At 35.5% G+C, this 21,938-nt stretch overlaps 2 protein-coding genes and 1 long non-coding RNA gene across 3 annotated transcripts; 1 reads left to right on the forward strand and 2 right to left on the reverse strand.

The window, feature by feature from the left end:
- Positions 1-465: 465 nt before the first annotated feature.
- On the reverse strand, positions 466-894 carry LOC116182627. The gene is made up of 2 exons (XR_004147577.1): positions 670-894; positions 466-615 (listed from the first exon to the last, which is right to left on the reverse strand). It is a non-coding gene; the product is annotated as an uncharacterized LOC116182627 (long non-coding RNA).
- Positions 895-9,102: 8,208 nt separating this feature from the next.
- On the reverse strand, positions 9,103-10,909 carry LOC116182625 (membrane-bound transcription factor site-2 protease). The gene is made up of 2 exons (XM_031503167.1): positions 10,729-10,909; positions 9,103-10,518 (listed from the first exon to the last, which is right to left on the reverse strand). The coding sequence occupies exons 1-2, from the start codon at positions 10,801-10,803 to the stop codon at positions 9,121-9,123; spliced, it is 1,473 nt and encodes a 490-aa protein (XP_031359027.1). The 5' UTR covers positions 10,804-10,909; the 3' UTR covers positions 9,103-9,120.
- A 5,500-nt stretch (positions 10,910-16,409) lies between these two features.
- On the forward strand, positions 16,410-20,204 carry LOC116182624 (ribonuclease H2 subunit B-like). The gene is made up of 3 exons (XM_031503166.1): positions 16,410-16,580; positions 17,599-17,843; positions 19,595-20,204. The coding sequence occupies exons 1-3, from the start codon at positions 16,410-16,412 to the stop codon at positions 19,602-19,604; spliced, it is 426 nt and encodes a 141-aa protein (XP_031359026.1). The 3' UTR covers positions 19,605-20,204.
- The last annotated feature ends 1,734 nt before the right edge of the window (positions 20,205-21,938 follow it).

The raw sequence follows: 21,938 nt of genomic DNA on the forward strand, positions 1-21,938 counted from the left end.
TACTCTAGATTGCGTGACCAAGCGGAGGCGGACCATTGAGGTACGTGGCACACGTGGAACACCGGTAAGTTACGCCACCGATAACTGTTATACGTTGATAAAGCACATGACAAAATTATGTGTCTATTATTTGTATTTATTTGAACCCTACTCCTATTTCTCAATACGTATCTACATATACTGAATCAGTTTAGGGTTACCTAGGTACTAGGTAGTACATAAAATGGAAAATCACGGGGTATCTACCAAAACCAAATGTAGATTTAAAATTGAACTCGTTAACCCTCAGATTATAATTTCGCATAGTTTGAAAACTGAAAACATCATCCCTGTATCGAGTTACTGTATGAAAATAGATATTGTTGCTAGCGGGTTGTGATAGGTACCTATGCAATGCTTTTAATTATAAGGTAATCATTTAGTATTTAGTATGATCTTTCGTACTAGTATTAAAGCAGAGCAGAGTCGAATGTCAAGAAGTGTTTTATTTACATTTAATGCACAAATATAGCATCTGACGAAATTAACCAAGTTCGCTGCGCAGTATAAAATAACATGTATTTACGATGCCTGCTGATGGATATCAGTTTCCACCCATCTGCGATTTGATACCCCCTATCATGTAACATGTTTAAATTTCACGTTTGTGCTGGATCCGTGTTTACTTACATACTACAAAAATTCTCCTCTAATAGCACATTTTCCATTCCCTGTTTTGCCGCTTTTACAGTTCATTAAAAAATAATGTAACTAAAATAGACTTCGTTTTGTTTTACCTATAAATATACGCCGGACAAAAAGAAGAATTGTATTTCTGTAAGGTGATCCGTGTAACGCGATGTTTTGAAATCAGCTAGGTAATATGTGTATACCTAGTATTGCACTACAACAAACATACTTACTGTTATTGTTTCATCTGGTATTTCTTTCTTAATTTTGGTTATAATTCCTTCGGTATTTTTCTCCATTAAATACGATACATGTACTTAGTTAACCGAGAATACAACCCATTATGCAGTTTTATTGGCACAACTGACAACACTACCGTTTCACTTTATGCGAATTTGCGAGCTTTGCTTTATGCTTGAGATACTTTGAGAGAGCTTTACGAACTGTAGGCGATGTGTGATTATTTTTGTAATAGAGGTCATTCCCGCCAGATTTGAATAAACACGCAAGTTAAATTTACAAGCATGCGCGTGATCGTGACATAACATAAGCTTATCACTACAACGAATTACGAAAGGGTGCTGGGTGGCAAAACATACGACGGACTACACGGCTAAGTAGCGATTCTGATTATTATAGGTTCCTATTCTTTATACTGAATACGAATAGAACTCGAGGGCAAAAAGGGCTTACCCTTACCAAGAAAACTCCCACTACATAGTCCTGCTGTGGACCAGCACGCGTTTACTAACATGACCATCGTAACTTTCTACCCTAAATGCTAAATGTATGATTACAAATGCTTCCAAAAAAGAATTTATTATTATAAAAACGCAACGGCGATAAGGCAAGTTTATTCCTTCTTTTTTTAACCACATTTCTAATAAAATTTTGAAGTCGGGGTGCTTCGTTGGTTTGCAATCAATTCTACTTTTTTCGCGATTTTGTTACTATGTACCTATTAGGATAGTTAGAAAATTATTATATGACAAAACAACTTCGGATTTGGGTTCAGATTTATGTCAAACACAGTAGAATAAATAAGTTAGACATAAACGCAAAAATTGAACGAAAGTGATACCGCATGAACAAATCCAATTTTTAAATATAAATAAATATCCCAATCCCAAAACGTATCCGCGCTGTTAAAATTTCGTTGAACAATTTTCTTTTCGCCTGCTCTGGCAGGACCGTATCTAGATATGACCGAGTCCGGGGGTCCTTCTCCGGAAATTTTACAAAATTAAGTTGAAGGTTTAAAGCTTTATGATCCGAGAATTGCGCTTCCTTAACAAAAAATTTGTGGGGGAATTTTATTTTTTTACCGTCCGCACCTTCGTAAGAGATGTAAATTGCATTCAGAGTAAAAAATGACCCCCACTTTTTTAACGGAAATACACGTTTTGAAGCACCATGAATCCGAATCAAACAAAATCTCGATGTGGTCTCTCAACTCATTTCCGGATAAACGACTGAACCGATAGCAATCAAATTTGGTACACGTATTCTTAGACGTAAAAGAAGAGCTGATTGGCCAGAATCACGTATGCGCAGCCCAGGTTTACGGACGGTATCTGTGCTAGTTACACAAATTCTTTATATGAAATTATTAGTCTACTATTTTGTAAGAGACATTATTTATATAAAATAAAAGCACAGATTTAAATATACTAATTTAAATCTGTGGTAAAAGTATCTGACTGAAGGAAGTGGAAATTAATTATGCATCCCTATTTGCAGACGATTAAACATAGAATAAATGAATCGTGCGAGAATACATATGGGAGAAATTTCCTGGAAAATTTCTTCGATGGTATTCTCTTCTGAATGAAGTATATCATTGAATTCGCCATAAAAAATATATAAAATATTTTATATTCAAGGTATAGGGTATACTTTTTTACCAGCTATATAAAAAAAAGTTTATTATGATTTCTCAGAAACCAAACGTTATAATTATGTTGTATTGAAAATCACTCAACGCTGTATCTGTTCAAATAAGTAGCATCAGAAAAAAATAAAAACAAAATCGGCAAATTTCGGCTTCAAAAGTAAACAGAATTTTCTGGTTTTCCTTAAAGCATGAAAATAACTGTGTAATTGCCCAACGGCTCGCTAAGGCAGCTTTATTATACCAGGGGGTACGCGAAGGAGCGCGGCCCACATATGAGGACCATCGTTGGAATTGGAACTACTTCTCATTTTGTAAGTTATAACCCTCTATTCCCTGGACTATCATTGGTGATTTACGATATGATTTTTGAGTGAATAATAACACCTGTATTCTCTAATCTCGATCTAAAATCTAAATGGATTTATACGAGTTGTGACAAACACAATATCTCAGGTGATTCAACCTATAAGATATTTATGTCATTCACGCTACAGGTTAAATACTGATTCGCAAAGAGAGCATATACGCAGATAAGAGAAAAGACGTGGAGGTACAACGACCTGCAAAGCGTGCTACTGTAGAAGTCATAGACAAGGGACGTTAGGTTAGGTAAGTGTTGGTTATGTAGAAGTATCGCCTATAAGTTGTCGATGTATCACGTAATACACTAATTTTTCACTCAACGGTAATACGAACAAATTCTGGCTGTAATAAAAAGTGGCGCCATCTATATTTCACTGTAATTTTTTAGAGACAATTCACACTACAGGCGTGAAGCTTCTTAATTTTTTATTCAATGATATAAGATAGTTATGTACCGGGTGGTGCACGATAAGTAGGAACATAGGGATTTAACATGGGAAATTAGACAATATCCTGCCCTCCTGTTCATTTTACAGAAAAAGTTCAGAATTAAAAGGTGCAAATGTTACCGGTAAACTGCGAAATCCGGCATTTCGCGAAATGACGACTCCAACAGGCAGTGAGAAATGGAGCTGGAGTTCGCACTTTGCCTGCCTCTCTTTAGGGATTTCGCGAAATGCCTATAGATGCAGGCAAAGTGCGAAGGCTTCGTCATTTCTCACAGATAACGCATACAGCGTTACCATTGGATGGTAAACGACGGGACGATTGCGATTTTATTTAAGTGCTTGCTAAATATTGCGCTCACGTTTAGACTGCATTCCTTCTATTGGTTTTCTGTTCAGTCACGCTTTGCCTGCTGCATTAGTCATTTCGCAAAATGCCTAGGGATTTTGCAAAATGCCGGATTTCGCAGTTTGCCGGTAACACATACAAAACTGTTTTTACATGTTTTATTAAGCTTTTGGTATACCCGCAAATTTAATAGTTATTTAGATAAAAGTCAGGAAAATGACACATTACTGGCGAGGAAATATTGAAGTACAAGGCGCCAAGTACTTTAATTTCCGAGTCAAGTAATGTCATTTTACCAAAGAGTATACTCTTTGATTTTACTGACGAGTTTTGTATTAAATTTTACCCGAAATCGTATTTTAATATAAAATTTCAATTTTCATATAGAACTTTTACTTAATGCCAATCTCTGTCAATGATGACAGGTGTCATTATAGACATTTAGCAATGTGACAGGTGCGGCAGGAAAAGTGACGTGCGGTCGGTGATGTGACAGGGGAGGGGGCAGGAAAAGTAGACCGGCCTGCCTCTTGTCATGGAATAGTTATTTACGTTATAAGTCCGGTAGGTTACAAGTACTACCGGACGTATATCGTAACGTATTTTATTTCATACTGTAAGTCTGTTCTGTATCATTATTTCATTTAAAAGATTACAAAATTTCATTAAATTGTAAAAATCGCATTACCTTATTTCTGTGGCAACAGCCGTTGCTATAGTTTGTAGTTTGTTTACATTGAATTTTTTTCACTAAAAATGGACGCTATAAACGTTGTGGGATGTTCCACTGTTCCCGATACAATCCTGTCGAAATCTCATGAAGCAACCGAAAAGTTAGTTCCTAAGAAGTCGGCCGCAAGGTATGAAAAAGAGTACTAAGTGTTTTGCCAATTATGGAGGAACGAACATGGGGCGAAACAAGTAGAGGAAAAAGTCATGTTGGCATACTTTTTGGACTCAGTAAGTTTTTGAATGGGGGTTTATAGTATAGTTGAATTCCGCAGTTCTAATTTAATAAGCGTGTACCTGAAACCACAAAACATTTTTTGGACAGTAAAAGTTTATTTAAAAATAGAGGCTGATAGCAAAAAAATAATGAACATGTGCGGTTTTAAAGGTTTATCCAAAACGATATGATTGTGGCGGGCTCTGTGACGTAATAAGCCCGACCAATCAGCTCCTAGAACCATTCAGATGACATAACGACTTGGCAATATTGCAGGAGAATGGCATTTATAACTTGCATCATCTGTCACAGGCACTTGTCACTGTCGTGCTAGATGCAGTTAAACATCCCTCTCAAAACGTCAAATGTGACAAACGTCAGACCCTCGCGTAAGGTTGCCAGCTCACTTCTACGTGATTGGTTGTAGGTTTGTGACGTATTTAGTCTGAAGCGTTTCGGACTAAAAACACAGCTTTTCAATAATTTATTTTGGGTTTATTTTACTCGCAAATAAAAATTGAGGACACACGGGTCTTTTTAATTTTAATATACTTTGTGGATCAGAAATAAAAAATGAAGGCGGGATGACCCCATTGAGATTTTTATGCCTGGGTTTCGGTGTTAAAGCGTCGTGGGGCATGGAAAAGCTCATCGACGGCAGAAAAATACATCGAAGGCTCGGTAGAAGGAAAAGTTAAGATTGCCCGTATGATATAACTGATAGGTACAAGGCGGTGAAAATTTCATTGAAGTTCTACAGCAGAAGGAATCAAACATTACTAACTCGACATCCAGTAATAACCCAGGCCCAGGCGTTAGTGTTGAGGGCAATAACATATTGTTTCATTACAATCAATGTTAATGTTTGAAATAAAGAATTACAGCCAAATTTATGTTGGGGTTTTTAATTAATTGTGTGAAGATGTCAAATTTGATGTATACAAATAACAGTCCGGTAAGTGTTGCTTAGCGACACTTACCGGCTCTGATGCTGTAATAACTCACCTACCGGACTCAAAATGATAGTGTAATCGAACATATACCTACCTACCGGACAGTATGAAATAAACTAACATTTTCCTTACATAAAGTAGGCATGAAAATGAAGGTTTCGTGACGATTTTGGGTAAAAATAAATTTAAACATTTCTGATGGGGTGCAGCGTCTCCCAACAAAAGAGGAAGTTCAGGTGTCCTCTCCCATAATAATGTAAAAGACGTTTTTGGCATCATGTTTTCCACCCGAGGAAATGGAAAATTGACTGTTGCATATAGTAGGTACAATGCACTTTAGAATCAAATTGAGTGTTTTTTATGAAAGGAAATTCTGCAATTATGCAACAGTTTTCAAAAAGAATTTAACCACAATCGCTAACACAAAATATAATACGAATATTTAGAAATACGCATTGAAACACGAGAAAACCAAAAGGAAACTTCTTCCATAAATCAGCGTTTCATTGACACTCAAGGTCAACGCGGTGCAATTTTGTAGAACACTGAAATAAATCGGTTAAGTCGAGTAGAGGGTGGGGGAGGAGAAAACAGAGTTAAAGTAATATTATATTATGGTAATACCTTCACTCAACCGACTCAACGGTTTAAACCAATGAGAATTCTGCAAGTCTTGCAAGAAAATTTGCTTCTTACTTACTCTTACTCGAATTCCGCATAACATAAGGCCAATGCGGGACAAGGGGTTTGCGGAATTGTAGATTTGAAAACGGGACAATCCCGTTCAATGCGGGACGAATGGTAACATTAAGTTTGGTGATCGTTTCAAATTCTAACCAATCAGATGTTTTTTTAAATGATTAAAGGTACGTAGCTTTTTATCAGCGATAAAAATGCGTGTATGAATGCGTAAGATTTAGTGGTTGTGAAATTTTTTGCCTTGTTTTAATCTCCCTAAAATACAATCGATCTTGGATAACTTTATTTTTAACTCACTCAAATTTTGTTGCCTCCTGGAAAAAACTTTATCAAAAATTATGCAGGCCATTAAGTTATAGCGTTTTCGATTGGCAAAACTCGTACTGCACGAGTGTTGCACGAGAAACTGAAGAAATGCATGTGAAAATTGCTCTCAATGGAACATAAATATTCGTAAATATTTTTTTCTCCAACCACCTGAATAAGACGCTATTTTGTGACAGTGTTCGGTACGTAAAATTGACGTTTTGCGGATTAATCGTTTTCACCATGGCAACTGTACAAAAAGTAGATACTTTTGGTCCTAGTACCAAAAAGAAATTGACCTTGAAAGTTGGCCAATTAAAAAATTACAATCACGGAGATATGTCACATTGACATCGTTTTACATTGCAGGTTATAAGATATTTCTATACATACAAATCAAATCTTTTTGCATATAAATGCAAATAATGATGTCACCTATACGTATGTACATGTATTGAAAATGATTTACGCTCGCTATTTTTATTTAAACCATGTGTAACGTAATTTACATATTCGATGAACGTAATTTTAATACGTATACAACCCGCCGTCGCGCGTAACGCCATCTACTTCAGACCCCTTGCACTATTATCTGTCATTTTGAATTCAAAATTTGAAAAAGTTAATTGCAATTAATTTTAATTAAAAAACTGTACGGTAAGTTTTTTATTTCAATACAAAATATAACAATATTAATTGTGTATACAATAAAATGACTGAAACTGATAGCGACATGGATTGCACTCCGCCAGAGATTATAGAAACGAAACGGCAGAACATGCTACCTCAAGATTTGCTCCCTACAAAGTCGCGAGAGGTGAGAAGTAAGAAGTCAGAACGAATAGGTTATAAGTTAACCTAAAAACTAGAGTGGCATGACACGTGAGGACAAGAAAGCAGAAGTTCTTATACTAGTAGTGAAACTGTGACTGAATCTAAATTCGAATATAATTTGAAGTAAAGGGGGTTGGAGAAAAAATTTTATGTTTTATTCGTACAAAAAATGCGTTTTCGGGACTCGGAAGGTTGCTGGACTCCGCTAACGCGTCGTCCAGCAACTATCTTCCTCGTCCCGAAAACTGACATTTTTTGTACTAATGAAACAAATAACTATTGTTGTCATTTGTCCATAACCTCATTTTAGATTTAGGTAATCGACAAATCTCTATTCAAAAAAATGACAAACGATTTCAGTATTATTTATGATAAACGATGAGGAATATAAATTTGAAATTCCTGTAAAGGACCAATTTTTGGCGTTCAGTTTAATGAGTAAGTGCAACTTTTTGTAAAATAGAAGTTATGGCTAGTTCATCGATCTTCGCTATCGCTAAATGACGACAAAAAACTCTCCCAACGCAAGAAACAAATTCAAATTGTCCCACGTTTGTTTTGAAAATTTGTTAACAAGCAGCTCCACGAGCTCACGGACCTCGTGCGTCGAAATTTGCACTGAGTGCGTAATTGTTGTATCACATTTGCCAATGGAACACAGAAAATTGCCCTAAAATTACCAATAGAACGTAAAAATTGCACTCGTGCAGCACGAGTTTTGCCAATCGAAAACGCTATTAGTTTATTGGAGAAAATTTCCCCCCTTCGGCCGTATAACATTGTTTATGTGTTATAAAACATTTGCATCGATAATTGGTAATGAAATAAACGTTAAACGATTTTATTTAAACAGTAGTCACTTCACTAAATGCATAAATATAAGTGTTGAAGGTAAATTTCACACATTAAAAACAGTTGTTCTGTGCACAGATTTGGACTGTCAGTGGGGCTCAAAAATGACAGACGAGTCTCGAGTACTGTAATTTCACCTAAGTCCGACACTGTTATTTGTTGTTTTAACTTTTAACGACATAACCTTACTTCTATGAACATTTTGATGCTATAATGGCAAAAATAGAAAAACCAATTTTAAACTTAAAACAGGTTTGCCCGTTTTACTATTTTTTGTACCTTAGCACTTTTTGCGCCAATGATATTTAATATTTATATGACTTCAGTAACTGTAATTTCTACTTCTTTTCCTTGGTTCCCTACTCTTGATCTTTAGACCAGCAATGCACTAGGCAGCCAAGCTGCTCTAACCAATCCCACATATGGATGCTCACACACTGGCCGGGTGCGAATAAGCAGCCTTGTGTTGGATTGGCTGCCTAGTGCTTTACTGGGCTTATATTTTTCTTATCTAAGAAAATTTCACTTTTATTGAATATCAAAGTAGTCCAATAATTACATTACCTACACTAATAATGTTTTTACAGTTCCTGTTGAAGCAAGAAGTTAAAAGCTTATACAGAAGAATTTTAAAAGCAATTCGAGAAATCCCAGATAATTCTCACCGTTTAGAGTTGAAGACTTGGGCTCGTTCAGATTTCAGAAACAATGCACATCATACTGACGAAATGACAATAAAAATGTTAATAAAGTATGGCGAGAGAAGTTTGAGGGAACTACAAACTAGTATCAATTTAGCCAAGTAGAATTTATTTAAGCATTCTAGACCATATTGAGTAGATACAAAGAAATATTAATAAGGCAGTTCCTATTAAAGATATTATAACTGATATTAAGGTTATTGCACTTCGAGATTTTAGTCTTTCCTTAAACACTATTTGTGTCAATAGGTTAACAATGTGATGTCCATCCATATAGATACATGGTATAACATTAACTAAAGCTAATCCTAAAGAAAATGAGATAACGTACCTTAACAATTTCATTACCATATCGGGTAATTTGGGTGTATTAAAAAAGTGTCTTGGAATATATGGCGAAACATGTGTGGCATGTAAAACATCTAACGGGTGTCCAATGTAAATAACATCTGGTTTTTGGATAACTTTAATTTTAAGCAATGTTGTTGAATTTGGCAATAATGGGTAAATGCAGTGGTAGTTTGTTGGGCATATCCGACTATTTAAATCACAAAAAGATGTGCACGTTTCCACCACTTTACGAGCCGGCAGACACATATGGGGAGGTAATTCTAATATCCCATCGTTATTATCAGCATATTCAAAGCACAACCAGTCTGGTTTAGTAGGACCACAGCAGTCATAACCACCATTTGGCAACTCTAAAATTGGTATGCTTTCATCTACAGAGTGCACCAAGTCTGTTGTTACACAAAATCCAGGCTTATTGTACCATGTATTTAACAAACAATTATTCCATGTGATTTCGTCCCTTACAACACAGTCGTTGATATTTGTAACGATATTACCTATTTGCAGTCCTCTAGAGCCTGCTAGCAGAGAATTAGGATTAACTTCTGTAATGTATATACCATTATTTACATAAAACATGGTCGCAAAAACATTTGACATAATCATATACAAAAGAAATCCTATAAATGACAACACCAAGTTATGCCAAACACCTGCACATAAAATTCTTAAAGTTTTCCACGGATTTAGTGATGAAAGTTTTTCAAAATTAATATTAACATAAGCTACAGGAATAACAAATAAAAGTGTAATGCCTACATTTACTAAATGAACATCTTCCTTAACGGCCGCTAATGCGTGTCCAGCTTCATGAATAATGCTACAAAAAATTAGCGTAGTACTGTAGTACCCTAGTTCTGCAATAGGCAGGTTTATACCTGGTATTATTGGCTCAACAATAATATTCTGTTCTTCATAGCTTTTGTTACATAACAATTGGAAAATTGCGTACAAAATTAAACAAACAGAAATTGGTAGTAACACCAACGTCGCGTACAATCCAACAGAAAACCAAATATTAAAGAATCTAATGTTAGAATTACCCCATCTTACAAATATTCGATTTAAGGATGTTGTGTTCCACTGAAGATGGAAGAATTTAATTTTGAATCCTGTCTCATGTAGAAATTTGATGTATGGATAGTGTGCACAAGACTGCAAAATAATAATTATGTTATCATCAAAGAAAAAAGGGGTATTCACAAGTTGTAGAGCTCTTGTAAAAATATGAATTTGTAATTTTTCGTTGCAATTTGATATTTCGATTGGCTATCGGCTATGTTGTTTGTTTGAAACTAATGAATACTTAGTTACCCAATACTTTACACAGCTACATGAATACCCCTACAGTATCTCATGTCCTACCTTGAAAAATGTATCAAAAAAGAAAAGTACACAATATATTATAGTTATCCATACTAAACCAGTTATAATATCCATTTATTTAGAGCTTTTTGATGTACCATTTTATATTAATCGATTATATATATATACGCTGGTATTTGAAAAAAAATGGTCTAACCTGAAAACTTAGCAGGATAAAATTCGGTGGATCACATACCGTCAATGTATCGAGTGTAATATAAAGCCATGTCAACAATATACGGATTCTCTATTCTGCTTGCCACTGTTCCAAGCTTTATTACATTGGCACCTATAAAGGATAATACTGTGCTCTATTAGTGTAGGTATATTTGTATGTTTAAATCCTGAATTAGATAACGCATTACGCAATTCTGTTACACCCTTAGACAAGGAAAGAATATGGACGCATAATTCGCAAGCGATAGTGTTACCATCTGCCACATAATGAAACGTTAAGCTAAAACGCCTAAACATCCGTACAATCTGCGCATGCGAAAGAAACGTCAAAGTTGCAATTTGTTATTAATTAAAATGTAGGTTAGGTTATTGTTTTCATCTGTTTTCATAGAGTACGTTCCACTCAACGCCCGTAACGATCACGACTGCGACCGCGGTTTTGTCGTTCCACTAGCTTAGAGGCGTTGTGGGCGAAACCTTAAGTGGAACACTTCTGAGTACGGTGTGACGTCACGCGTGAATGAACAGTTTTCCAACATGGATGTCGTTGAGGAGATCGTAATGCGTAAAGGATACAAAGTGAGGTGGATTATGAATTCAAAAGTCACATTAAGTTAGTATACTCCGTTCAATAGTTATTGGCCCAGTAGTAGGCCATGTTAGGGTGATGAAATTCACTGTGTATATGTGCTGTCACTCATATGTCCATTTTATACAAAATCATCATTTCCTGTCATTTGTCAATGTGCAAAACCTAGTTGCCAGATTTAGTTTTGGATTTTGTGGTAATTTTGTTATAGGTTAAATACGTATAAGTTTCATGAGATACAACTTGATCAATACGTTTCATACTTTATTGAGTAGGCAAATGGCTCTAATGAACATTATTAATTTCAAAAGGCTGTTATATATATGAACTTATTTTACAATTATATGCTTAGTAATTAATAGCAGGTTGCTGGTGGTGGTCTTTATGAACTAAACACTTCCACATTTAAATGCCGATATGCTGGATTAAACTTCGAGCAGCTTTAGTCTGGAGCTGGACCAGCTTTGGGAGTTGTGTGGTGTAGATTCTCAGAAGATAACCACTGCTCGATAAGTCAGTACCATCATACCCGTGATGCCCTCAACGACCGCATTGATATCTAACTGCGCTTGAGTGTAGTTCTTGCTTCCACGGTGCCATTGGAATGTGTTTCCTTGGGTCTTTTGTTTTGCGTCTGTGCTGTTTGATGATTAGTACATTTCTGTTAATCTTATTTCCGGCGGGTAGCTTACTATTCTTTGGGGAACCTTTTAGTCTTAGAGCAGCTGCCTGATGGAAGTAATTGATTAACCATCCAATTTTGAAAAATCTCCCCGTTCATAGTTTTGTGATAATCCCTATCGTTACTATTTCAAGTTTGTAATGGATTACACCCTTCCAAAAATCCAAAACGAGCCATGTTCATTTTTCGAGTGATAATTCCAAATCAGACGTTGCAAATCTTCCCGGAATGAAAAATGTTTATATATAATATCAGTTTTAGGTCGTGGGCCAAAAGGTTTCAATTCAAAAGTATCCAGCTAATTCTTTCAATGGTTTTTTCTGATACTTACCTATAATAGTACAAACCCCAAAATTAGACCGAAAGTTAAGTTCAATGCATAAATACTCACATCCCAAATGTCACTAAGCCGGGCTAAGATTTCCGCTTTCCTTAGGTCTGGCCTGTCTGTTTTATATGCCTGTAGGCATTTAAAATCTGCATTTTCGCATCTGAGTTTATGGTTTTCGGCATATTTGCTTAATTATAAATCACAATTGACCGATACGTATCCATGACGCCGATATTAACATATTAGGTCTAGTGGCAAACAAAGTGTGAAAGCACTGACAACATTGCACGTTTAACCTCAAATAGTCACATTGGACATTCCTGTACTTCACAGCTGATTCTGATAAGGAGTTTTAATTTTATTAAACCTAAAAACAAAATTCCATGGCTACCTACTTGGACAATAACTATTGAACGGAGTATATAAATATTTTTTTGTACAGTGTGAGCAACAATGATTGAAGCGTGCGTCATCACCGCTTGTTCCTATTAATATCAAAACTACCTTCTTTGTATGAAGTTGTATACGAAAATGACGTTCTGCGCTGTCACAGTGACGTGCGTCTATTCGTATTTCGTATCTTGTATCAAATCAGCATATGCTATGAGCGGCACATTGCCAATTTAGCTGAAGCGGCACGCTTCAATCTTTGTTGCTCACTCTGTATAACTGTCAATAAAAGTGACGTTTTTAATGGCTGTCAAGAGAGTTAAAAGATGACGTTTACAAGGTAAGATGTTAAAAATATTTTTAACACTAGTGTTAAAATATGTTTAACGCTGCCGTTTTTCAACCAAGTAGAAGTGGTGGCGGTGGCAACGCAACGCGCATTCCAGCATTATATATGGCGATAGGAAGGGTTAACCTTTCACCCAAGTGAAGCCGACGCGTGTTCAAGCCTGGGCCAAGGTATACCTTATTCTTAGATATGAAGTAAAATCGTAGCTCCCATGTCGATGCGATGAAGTGAAAGCGAAATTCTACTCGTTGTAACAATGCCTTTATGTGTGTGGACCGTAAAAGGAGTAGGTACATCATCCAAATAACCAACTCATAAGTTTTATTATGAACTGTATACAAATTCAGATGAATATATTATAATTTATGAACATTAATATGAATAGTACAATTGGAACAGTTGCTGATATTAATACCTTGAGAATTTAAAGAGCTTTGCAATAAATTTGAATTAACTGATTTTTTAATTTCTTGACCATTAGCAATCATATTCTGACGTGAAGTGGATGATGCGCGTGTAATGGTGGAGCTAGGTGTTGGAATAATTCTTTCAGCAATAGCCTTTTTGTGAGTAATAGACTGGTCGAGGTAACCCTCGGCTACTGATGTAGACTTCCATCCTCCGTGCTTCTTTATTTCGGTGATATTTGCTCCTGATTCCGCCAACAAAGAAGCAGACGATCTTCTAAAACAGTGTCCTGTATACGCCTTTGTGTCCGGAAGATTCAGAAACTCGGCAATGGTAGAGGGCATTTTTCCAAACGTGTTTATACCAACTGGGTTGGCAGTGCATTTGTAATTTGAATATTTCAGGAAAAAACGACGATGATTGATAACCATCAAGTATTTTTCATCTGGTGCCTCGTTTATAAATCTTCGAACTTGCTCAAACGTAAGGGTTTTTGATTTTTTGGGACTGTAGCCTTCATTTTTCCGCTTTAAGAAAGCGATTACCTTGAAATATTTGCTCACATCGACACCATGTTTAACGAGCGCACTCGCCTTGATCATTGAAAATTTACTCCACAAAGTTGACGAGTTCCATATTTTAGATTTCTCTTCCAAATAAGCTAAAAATACGGGTTCACTGAAGTTTCCCTCCACTTTTTTAATTCTACACCAGCTGAGAAAATTACAATATGCAATGTCATACTGTTGAGCTGATTTTTTCGGTAATAATTCAAACGTAGCTCTTTTGGCAGCCTCTTCAATATCGCCAGGAACACACAATTCATCAGTATTATTATTCTCCATTACGCGAAATTAAGCTTTAAACACTAGCAAGAACTTTAAAAAACCACAAGAACAAAACAGGGTTGTTTGTTGGTAACTAAGGTGATTCGGCGTGTCCTAATACAGTCACTTCACAGCCAATCTGATAATAATTACTGAAACGTCAGAAATTAACATAGGTATGACAAATGACGCCAGCATGTGATATATTTTATTATCCAAAGGGAGTAGTTCTTAGAGAAGAATTAAGGAGCAGTTATACAAAAAATGTTGTATGGTATTCGTGTTAAAAGTAAGTATTACTTAGTTCGTGAAATTGCTCCACTCGCTTCGCTCCTTTCGCAAACTTTTTCACTCACAAAGTAAAACATTACTTTTAACACTCATATCATAAATAGCTATTCTCAGCTTTCTGATAGTGCTAAAACAAAATTTTTTATCACTTGTGAGTTTCGAGTAAATAAAAATCCACTTTCTTATTCTTATGGACGCTATATTGGAATTTTTATGTCATAGTCAGGGAATAGAGGGGTTTTAACTTGGCAAAATGAGAAGTAGTTTTCCAATTGGGGGGGGTGAAGGATATGAAAGATGAACTGAAGTGAGATCATTTTTTTGTTTCAAACGTATATTAGAAAGCCCTACAATCTCACAGTGATTCAAATGTCCCCACTAGCAAGGGTTGTAAGGTGAATTATTATGCATCCCCTTTGGTAAGGGTGCAGCGTAGGGGGATTTATACCACGATAAGTTCAAGATATTTTCTCATAAAAGTCTTAATTATAGAGATAAAATATAAAATTTGGTTAAAACATCTATATTCAGGTTTTAGAATTCTTAAAAATATAAGCAACTCTGAAGCTCTATATCGTTTTTAATAAACATGTCACAAAAAAGTAGTGTATATATCAAAGTTGTGTACAATTTTATAGTCTACAATTTCTGATAACAATATTTTTTTTGTAAAATTAACCTAAAAAAGATATGATGAAAAAACTAAAAAACCAACCAAATTTCTTATGCGTTTAAGGGTGGTACGGGGGAAGCACAAGGGCGGAGGTCGAAAAGCTTGGATTCTTTAACCACCAGTATTTCTGCATGACATGCAAAAAAAATTGGAACGACTCTCGTTTTTTGCAGGAAATGGCATCCATTTTCAGTCTCGATTTCCTGGACTAATTCATTCGATAGAAAAAAAATTACAAAATTAGCAATACTAAACACTAACACTAAAAAATAAAAACGATTTTGCAAAATTTGGTTTTTCTCTGGATATCTCTGAAAGTAGACCGAATTTTTTCAGTTTCAAAACGGCATTTTGTTAAGCATCAAAATACGCAACTTTACCAAATTTAAACTATAACTCTCGCCAGGAAAGATTGCCGGACACAGCACACCTTGTGTCGATCTACAATCTATGTTTTTCTTAAGATGCGAGCGACTTCCGGAATAGGATCGTGCCAATGTTGATCAAAAAGTGTTTTTGTTCAACATTGACACGATACTATCCCGGAAGTCGCTCACATCTATAGAAAAACATAGATTGTAGATCGGGATCAAGTGTTCTGTGACCGGCAATCTTTCCTGGCGAGAGGTTTACCTACATATCTCTTACAGTTTCCGAGATCCCCATGGTGGCCCTCGAATTTGAATCAGCCTGTATAAGCAAACGAATCACGTTTCGGTCCAGTTCTACTTTCAATGTTTCGGCAATAAATAGTTCGCGCCGTTATAAATTGTGTATTCGCGAGTGATAAATAATATGTTTACTGTTATAAACTAATCAATTTTAGGACTGTTAAATTTATTGTCAATTATTTGTAATAAATAAACAACATAATTAAATTTATGTTACATTGTTTTTTGAATTTCCCGCTCAAGATCTTAAAAAAACGATACCTACCTTTACAATAGGATTTTGACAGGGATAAATGGGCGGTGTACAAATGTGTTTTGTTTCAGTGCTTCCATACCTGAAAAAATATTGTACCACACAAGCAATTCCACTCGATCAGTTACTAAGGGATGATGAATTTCCACAAATGGAACGACTGTTAAAATGTACCGGATTAAAATCTTTAAACATGGTAGCAGATAGAAAGGTGAGTGTCAATCTCGGTGTCAATTAAATCATAAGGAATTTGCAGCTGTTTTTAAAATTATTTTCAAGTAGATATCTGTCGAAGAGTAAAAAAAGGAAGTAGTCTTATAAATATTTTAGGGGACCGTAATGCTTTGATATTCTCCATTATTGTTTTAATTTTTTGAATCGGGATTGCAACATTGGAAATAATATAATAAGTAGAAAGAGATTACTTTACTCCCACTCCTCCTGCGCCACTTTCTAGCGGTAAATTTAAATTTAAAATAAAGGCCAATTGTAAATCACGCGGCTGAACCGTTAAGGTTTGCGCTAGTGCAAATTTTCTTGTCACAGTCAATTTAATATCTCCTGTGTAGGTAAGTGACATAGTCCACGGTCTTACCAATGGTATGCCATTTTGTGTTATTACTTGAGCAATGTGAAACTCACATTCTGATTGCAGCATTACAAAGATACCGCAAATCAAATGCGAGCAGTTAGTCATAAATGTTTTTAACCATTTCTCTAACCGTAGCTAATTTGTAAAACTTAAAATGACAGTAGGATTGGCAACACTGTTATCCTATACACGGGTACTGCCATCTGGATGTGAATTTCACTATAGTAGAGAATGTTTTGAAATGACAATCGGCTTTTGATTCAGTGGAACCATCGACATATAATAAATGGACTGCGCGTCCCAATGCCAAGCACGGATACTGCAGGTGAGAGAGAAGAGAAAACTAAGAGGGCAAGCTGTCTCTTACGGTTACGCATCTTATTGGTTCTTTCAACAGAAGCAATCACATTCATATTAAACTGAAAAACCAATCAGATGCGTAACCGTAAGAGACAACTTGCCCTCTTGGTTTTCCCTTCTCTATCACCTGCAGTATCCGCGCTTATCATTGCCACGCGCAGTTCATTCATTATAATATGTCATAGAGTGGAACATAGTAACGCCATCTTTTCAAACATCCTTTTGTTGAATAATTTAATAGATGGCGATGGAGTAGTTAAATGTCTCTTTATTTTAGGGCGATGAAGAATTGAACGCATTTAAATATAACGAAGAGAAAACCCTATTGTGGCTTCAAAAGAAAACCGAACGTGTTGCCGACATTTTAAAACAAAAAAAGATACACGTGATAAATGGTGCAGCATCTGCCACGTTTGTCGCATCGTCGCGCGACGAGAACGTAAACACCGAAGCGTATTTGAAACACGCGCACGGCATCGTATCGGAATATCTTATGGAGGATCTCAGCGACAAACTTTTAAAGTACTTAAATTTAACCGAAGAGACTAATACAAATACAAAAAGGAAAATTTGCGGCAATTTGGCGCAACCAGAAGCGAAACACCCGAAATTAGAGGAGGAAAGAACACTTACCGGCAACGCTTTAGACTTAAGTAAACCCACCATAAAATCTATTAAACAATCTATACAGACGTCTAAAGAAAAATCACGTGCTAAAGCGGCTGCTGGGAATAAAAGTATCACACACTTTTTTAAAAAATCTTGAATGTTCTTGGTTGTTTTGGTACAATCCTGTATGAAGTAAAAAAGACAGTATATCGTACAATTTTTTAAATATTTATGATTCCTTAGGAAAGATACGTAAGTTGATCTCATGTTACATGAAACGTTTTATGTTTTCAGTTCTCAGCGTTGCAAGTTTGCATGCGATTAGAAAAGGTAGCGATTTAAACAAAAATGCCAAATACCGGTTAATTGATCTAATGAAGTGTGTGATAATTGAATTTACTGTTGAATGTTAATTATATAATATGAGAGAGGATAATCTAATCGTTGCGTGATGAAGGTAGGAATTTTTTGCATCAACTTCAGTAGTGAGCTTTCTACTGGTTGCCAATTAAATGACTGAATTCAATTTCGTGTTGCAACTTGCAAAACGTGTTATCAATAAATTTTATTTAGTTTCATCTTAAGAGGTGGCCGAAGTCGCTTCTTTCTTCCACCTCCCCCCACTCCCCCTTCCTTGATGATTACCAATAGTAGTGTGTCATTTGTTTCTTCTGAAGTTCAATACAAAACCTAAAAATTTATTGTTATGTCAGATGGCTGGGTCACTCTACACTAATTTGATATCCTTGGGCCCAGTACACGGTCAGTTTAAACTTCAGTTTATAGTTGAATGGTTGGTTAAAGGATTTGATTGGCTAATATTTTACAAGTTGACCAATCGTGTTTCTGAAATCTGTCAGTTAAACTAATCTGAAGTTTAAACTGACATTGTACAACCGGGGCTTATGGCAGGTTGTACTGATAAATTTAAGCGAAGCGTAGCTTAAAATCTATGATAACCATTATCTCAATAATCGTTGCCATGGATTTTAAGCTATGCTTAAGCTAAGCTCCGCTTAAATTTGTCTATTCAAACGGTCATAAATGAGCTTTAAAATTGTATGCTAATTTAGTCAGGATAAATCGCTCGCATTCAAAGCGTGACACATCCCTGACTGATGGGCCTTCCTTAATATGATACTGTGTTAAGCCTTAAACAAGAGTTTGCTATCATGTTCCGTTAATTATTAACTGTTATACCTTGAAACATACAAGGTTTATATTCAGTTAATTTTCATTAGTTAAAATGGTGGCTATACTTTTTTGTATTATTTACTCAACAATAATAGTAACTGGTCCAGTCCATAACCTTACCATCTCTCCTAAAATGAAGAAAATTTCAGATTTTTTAATATCCTAGTATTCGCGAATGTTGTGGTTTCAATTTGAGTACAAAATGCCATATTCTTTCATTTCACCAAGAGAGACTGTAAACATATTACGTCTGTTTATGAGAACTTTATTAGTCCGTCACTACAGCGAAATATAAATTTAATTTATTCATTTAACGACTATAGAAGCGTATAATATTCATGATAGAAACTAGTGCAAAGAACATTGATCTCTATTATTAACTATACTATTGGTTGTTTTTTTTTTACTTTATTTGAGGTAGGGCCTTGTTTTAATTGTGCGACTTTTTTACACGTATTTTTCGTTAGCAGATTATCATAATTGGTTCCCGCCTCAAAACAAGGGCTCTTGTCTTCCACAGCAGATGCCCAAAGGTATACTCACAATAAGTGTATACGAAGACACACAATTGGACATTGCAGTTATAGTATATTTTTTTACCATGACTTTGTTTACTTTTGTGGGTCTGATATTGTTTTGTTGAGTTGTTCTTTTGTTGTTTTTTTGTGGTGTCTCATCACTATGTTAATTTTTCAATTTCGCAGTATTTGTCAAATTCAAATAGGAAACAGTATTATCAAGTCCATGTAAAAAGTTTAATAAATGTAAAAAAATTAATACAATTTGTTAACATTAAGTTGTTAATTAGAAACCTTTTTGAGTATTTAAACTACAATTTTATAAGATTTTGTCATAGAAACGTAATGGGCATATGTAATATAAAATTTGATACAAAACAATTTGTCAATTATGATCTCAATTTATAATTTATTGTTATAGTTTGATAACTGTTTTTGACATTTGCTTTTTTTACACATAGGATAGAGTTGAGAGAGTGAGTTCTGGGTTTTTAGTGAATGTTCGATGTACTTCTGAATGTATTGTTTAACTAAGAAATTGTAATATAGTATTTCAATGTGACAGTTGTCTATGATTCTCGCCACATATCGTTATATTTGTGTAAGTTGCATGGTAAATTTTGTTACAGCTAGGAAGCAACAGTTCAAGACTGTATCGTGGTACTGGAGCCATTATTATTATATGGATATTGTTAAAACAGTTGACTGTTGAAGTAACAAAAACTAAACTGGTTTGTAAGCAAATTCCGTTAATTGGGACAACAAAAATGAAAAAAATTCCTGTAACTGAAAAATACACTATAAAACAGTTTCAGTTACCTCGAATCTGCTACACCAACCACAGAATACATACCTATCTAAAATAACTATAACGCTCCCCAAGAAAGAATGCCAGTCACAGAATATCTGATCCCGGTCTACGATTGTGTGTTTTTCATATTAAACATACGCTTGTATGTTCTGCAACTGGCATTCTTTCTTGGCGAGCCTAATACCATTGAATATCCAGAGGAGTTGGAGGAGTTGGATATTCAATGCTAATACTAAGTTTCTTTTGTTTAAGCCGGGCTCAGACGACTCGTGTACTTGGCGAATACACAATTATTTACGTACTTGGGAAGTATACGAGCTTGGCGAGTTGCGATGGCAAGCAGGGCACTCACACGACGTGTACATTGTACAAGTACGCGAGGGCGAACATTTGTAACACTTGTATCCTTTTCCAGGCATCATTAACTGCATTTCGATTTTTATGGTCTTTGTGTTTAGCCATCCAAATGACCGGCGCATTTTCATAAAAAACAAGAAATTCCAACACAATCTCATTTGTCCACTCCATTTCAATAAAAAAAGAAAAAAAAAACAAAAAAAACGTCTGTACGCTTCCGTCTTTAACTGAAAACTAAATTAATAATCGCACTAAAGGCAAATTATTTGTGCATTCCGTTTGAGCGCCTCTACAAGTATAGATAAGTATGTACTTGGCAAGTGTGCGAATAATCGTGATCCCTTTGACTCGGACCAATTTTACCGACAAGAAATGGAAAACTAACGAGTGACAATTAATTGTACAAGTAACCCACTCACACGACATGCCAAGTATACGAAAGTAACGATTATTCGCCAAGTACACGAGTCGTCTGAGCCCGGCTTTACACTGCTGTCAAATTGGTGTGTAAGGTGGGTTGCATATCAATGCAATGATTGGTGTATTGAAGAATTGAACATAGGAGCTTTGTATGTTCAGAGTTAAAATTTACGCACCGTACAACAAGCAAGATTTAAACATGGTAGTACTTATAAGATTAACAAAGGAAAAGATAGGTTATTCCTTTTTTTTCGGGTAAATATCGGAGGTAGGTATTTTCCAGATGGTTTAAGCAGCGATATGAACCGTATGATCCTAAAGAAGGTAGGTATAGTCTCTAAAATTTATGAATTTCAATATCGGATTAGCGGATATATTAAAGCAACTCCTGAGGTTATATAGTTGACAGCAGAAAATAGCTCATCTGTTTTCACAACTTATTCATCTTGACTCACTTAACTATAGATTTGTTGATACCTGTTCTAATTGTGGAAAAACTCAGGGCATCAGATAGAGAATTCCCCCCGCGAAATGATACGCCGTGTTAATTATTATTAATTAATTATGCAAGTAACTGCAAACTAAGATGTGAAACTTATAACAAAAGTCTTTTTGCCCGGGCTTGGTCTACTAGTTTAGTTTTATCACAGGAAATTCAAAAGTATCAATGAACAACCCCGCAATTCACAAATTACTAGATTGTACATT

The sequence above is a fragment of the Photinus pyralis genome, unplaced genomic scaffold, assembly GCF_008802855.1.
Source record: "Photinus pyralis isolate 1611_PpyrPB1 unplaced genomic scaffold, Ppyr1.3 Ppyr1.4_unclustered_Scaffold6334, whole genome shotgun sequence".
NCBI lineage: Eukaryota > Metazoa > Arthropoda > Insecta > Coleoptera > Lampyridae > Photinus > Photinus pyralis.

What these genes read in the sequence shown, in the direction of transcription:
- LOC116182624 (XM_031503166.1), top strand. Translation starts at nt 16,410, where the DNA reads ATGGGCGGTGTACAAATGTGTTTTGTTTCAGTGCTTCCATACCTGAAA. An exon ending in ACATGGTAGCAGATAGAAAG is followed by an intron (nt 16,581 to 17,598) that starts GTGAGTGTCAAT and finishes TCTTTATTTTAG; the next exon opens with GGCGATGAAGAATTGAACGC.
- LOC116182625 (XM_031503167.1), bottom strand. Translation starts at nt 10,803, where the DNA reads ATGGATATTATAACTGGTTTAGTATGGATAACTATAATATATTGTGTA. An exon ending in TTTTTGATACATTTTTCAAG is followed by an intron (nt 10,519 to 10,728) that starts GTAGGACATGAG and finishes ATTATTTTGCAG; the next exon opens with TCTTGTGCACACTATCCATA.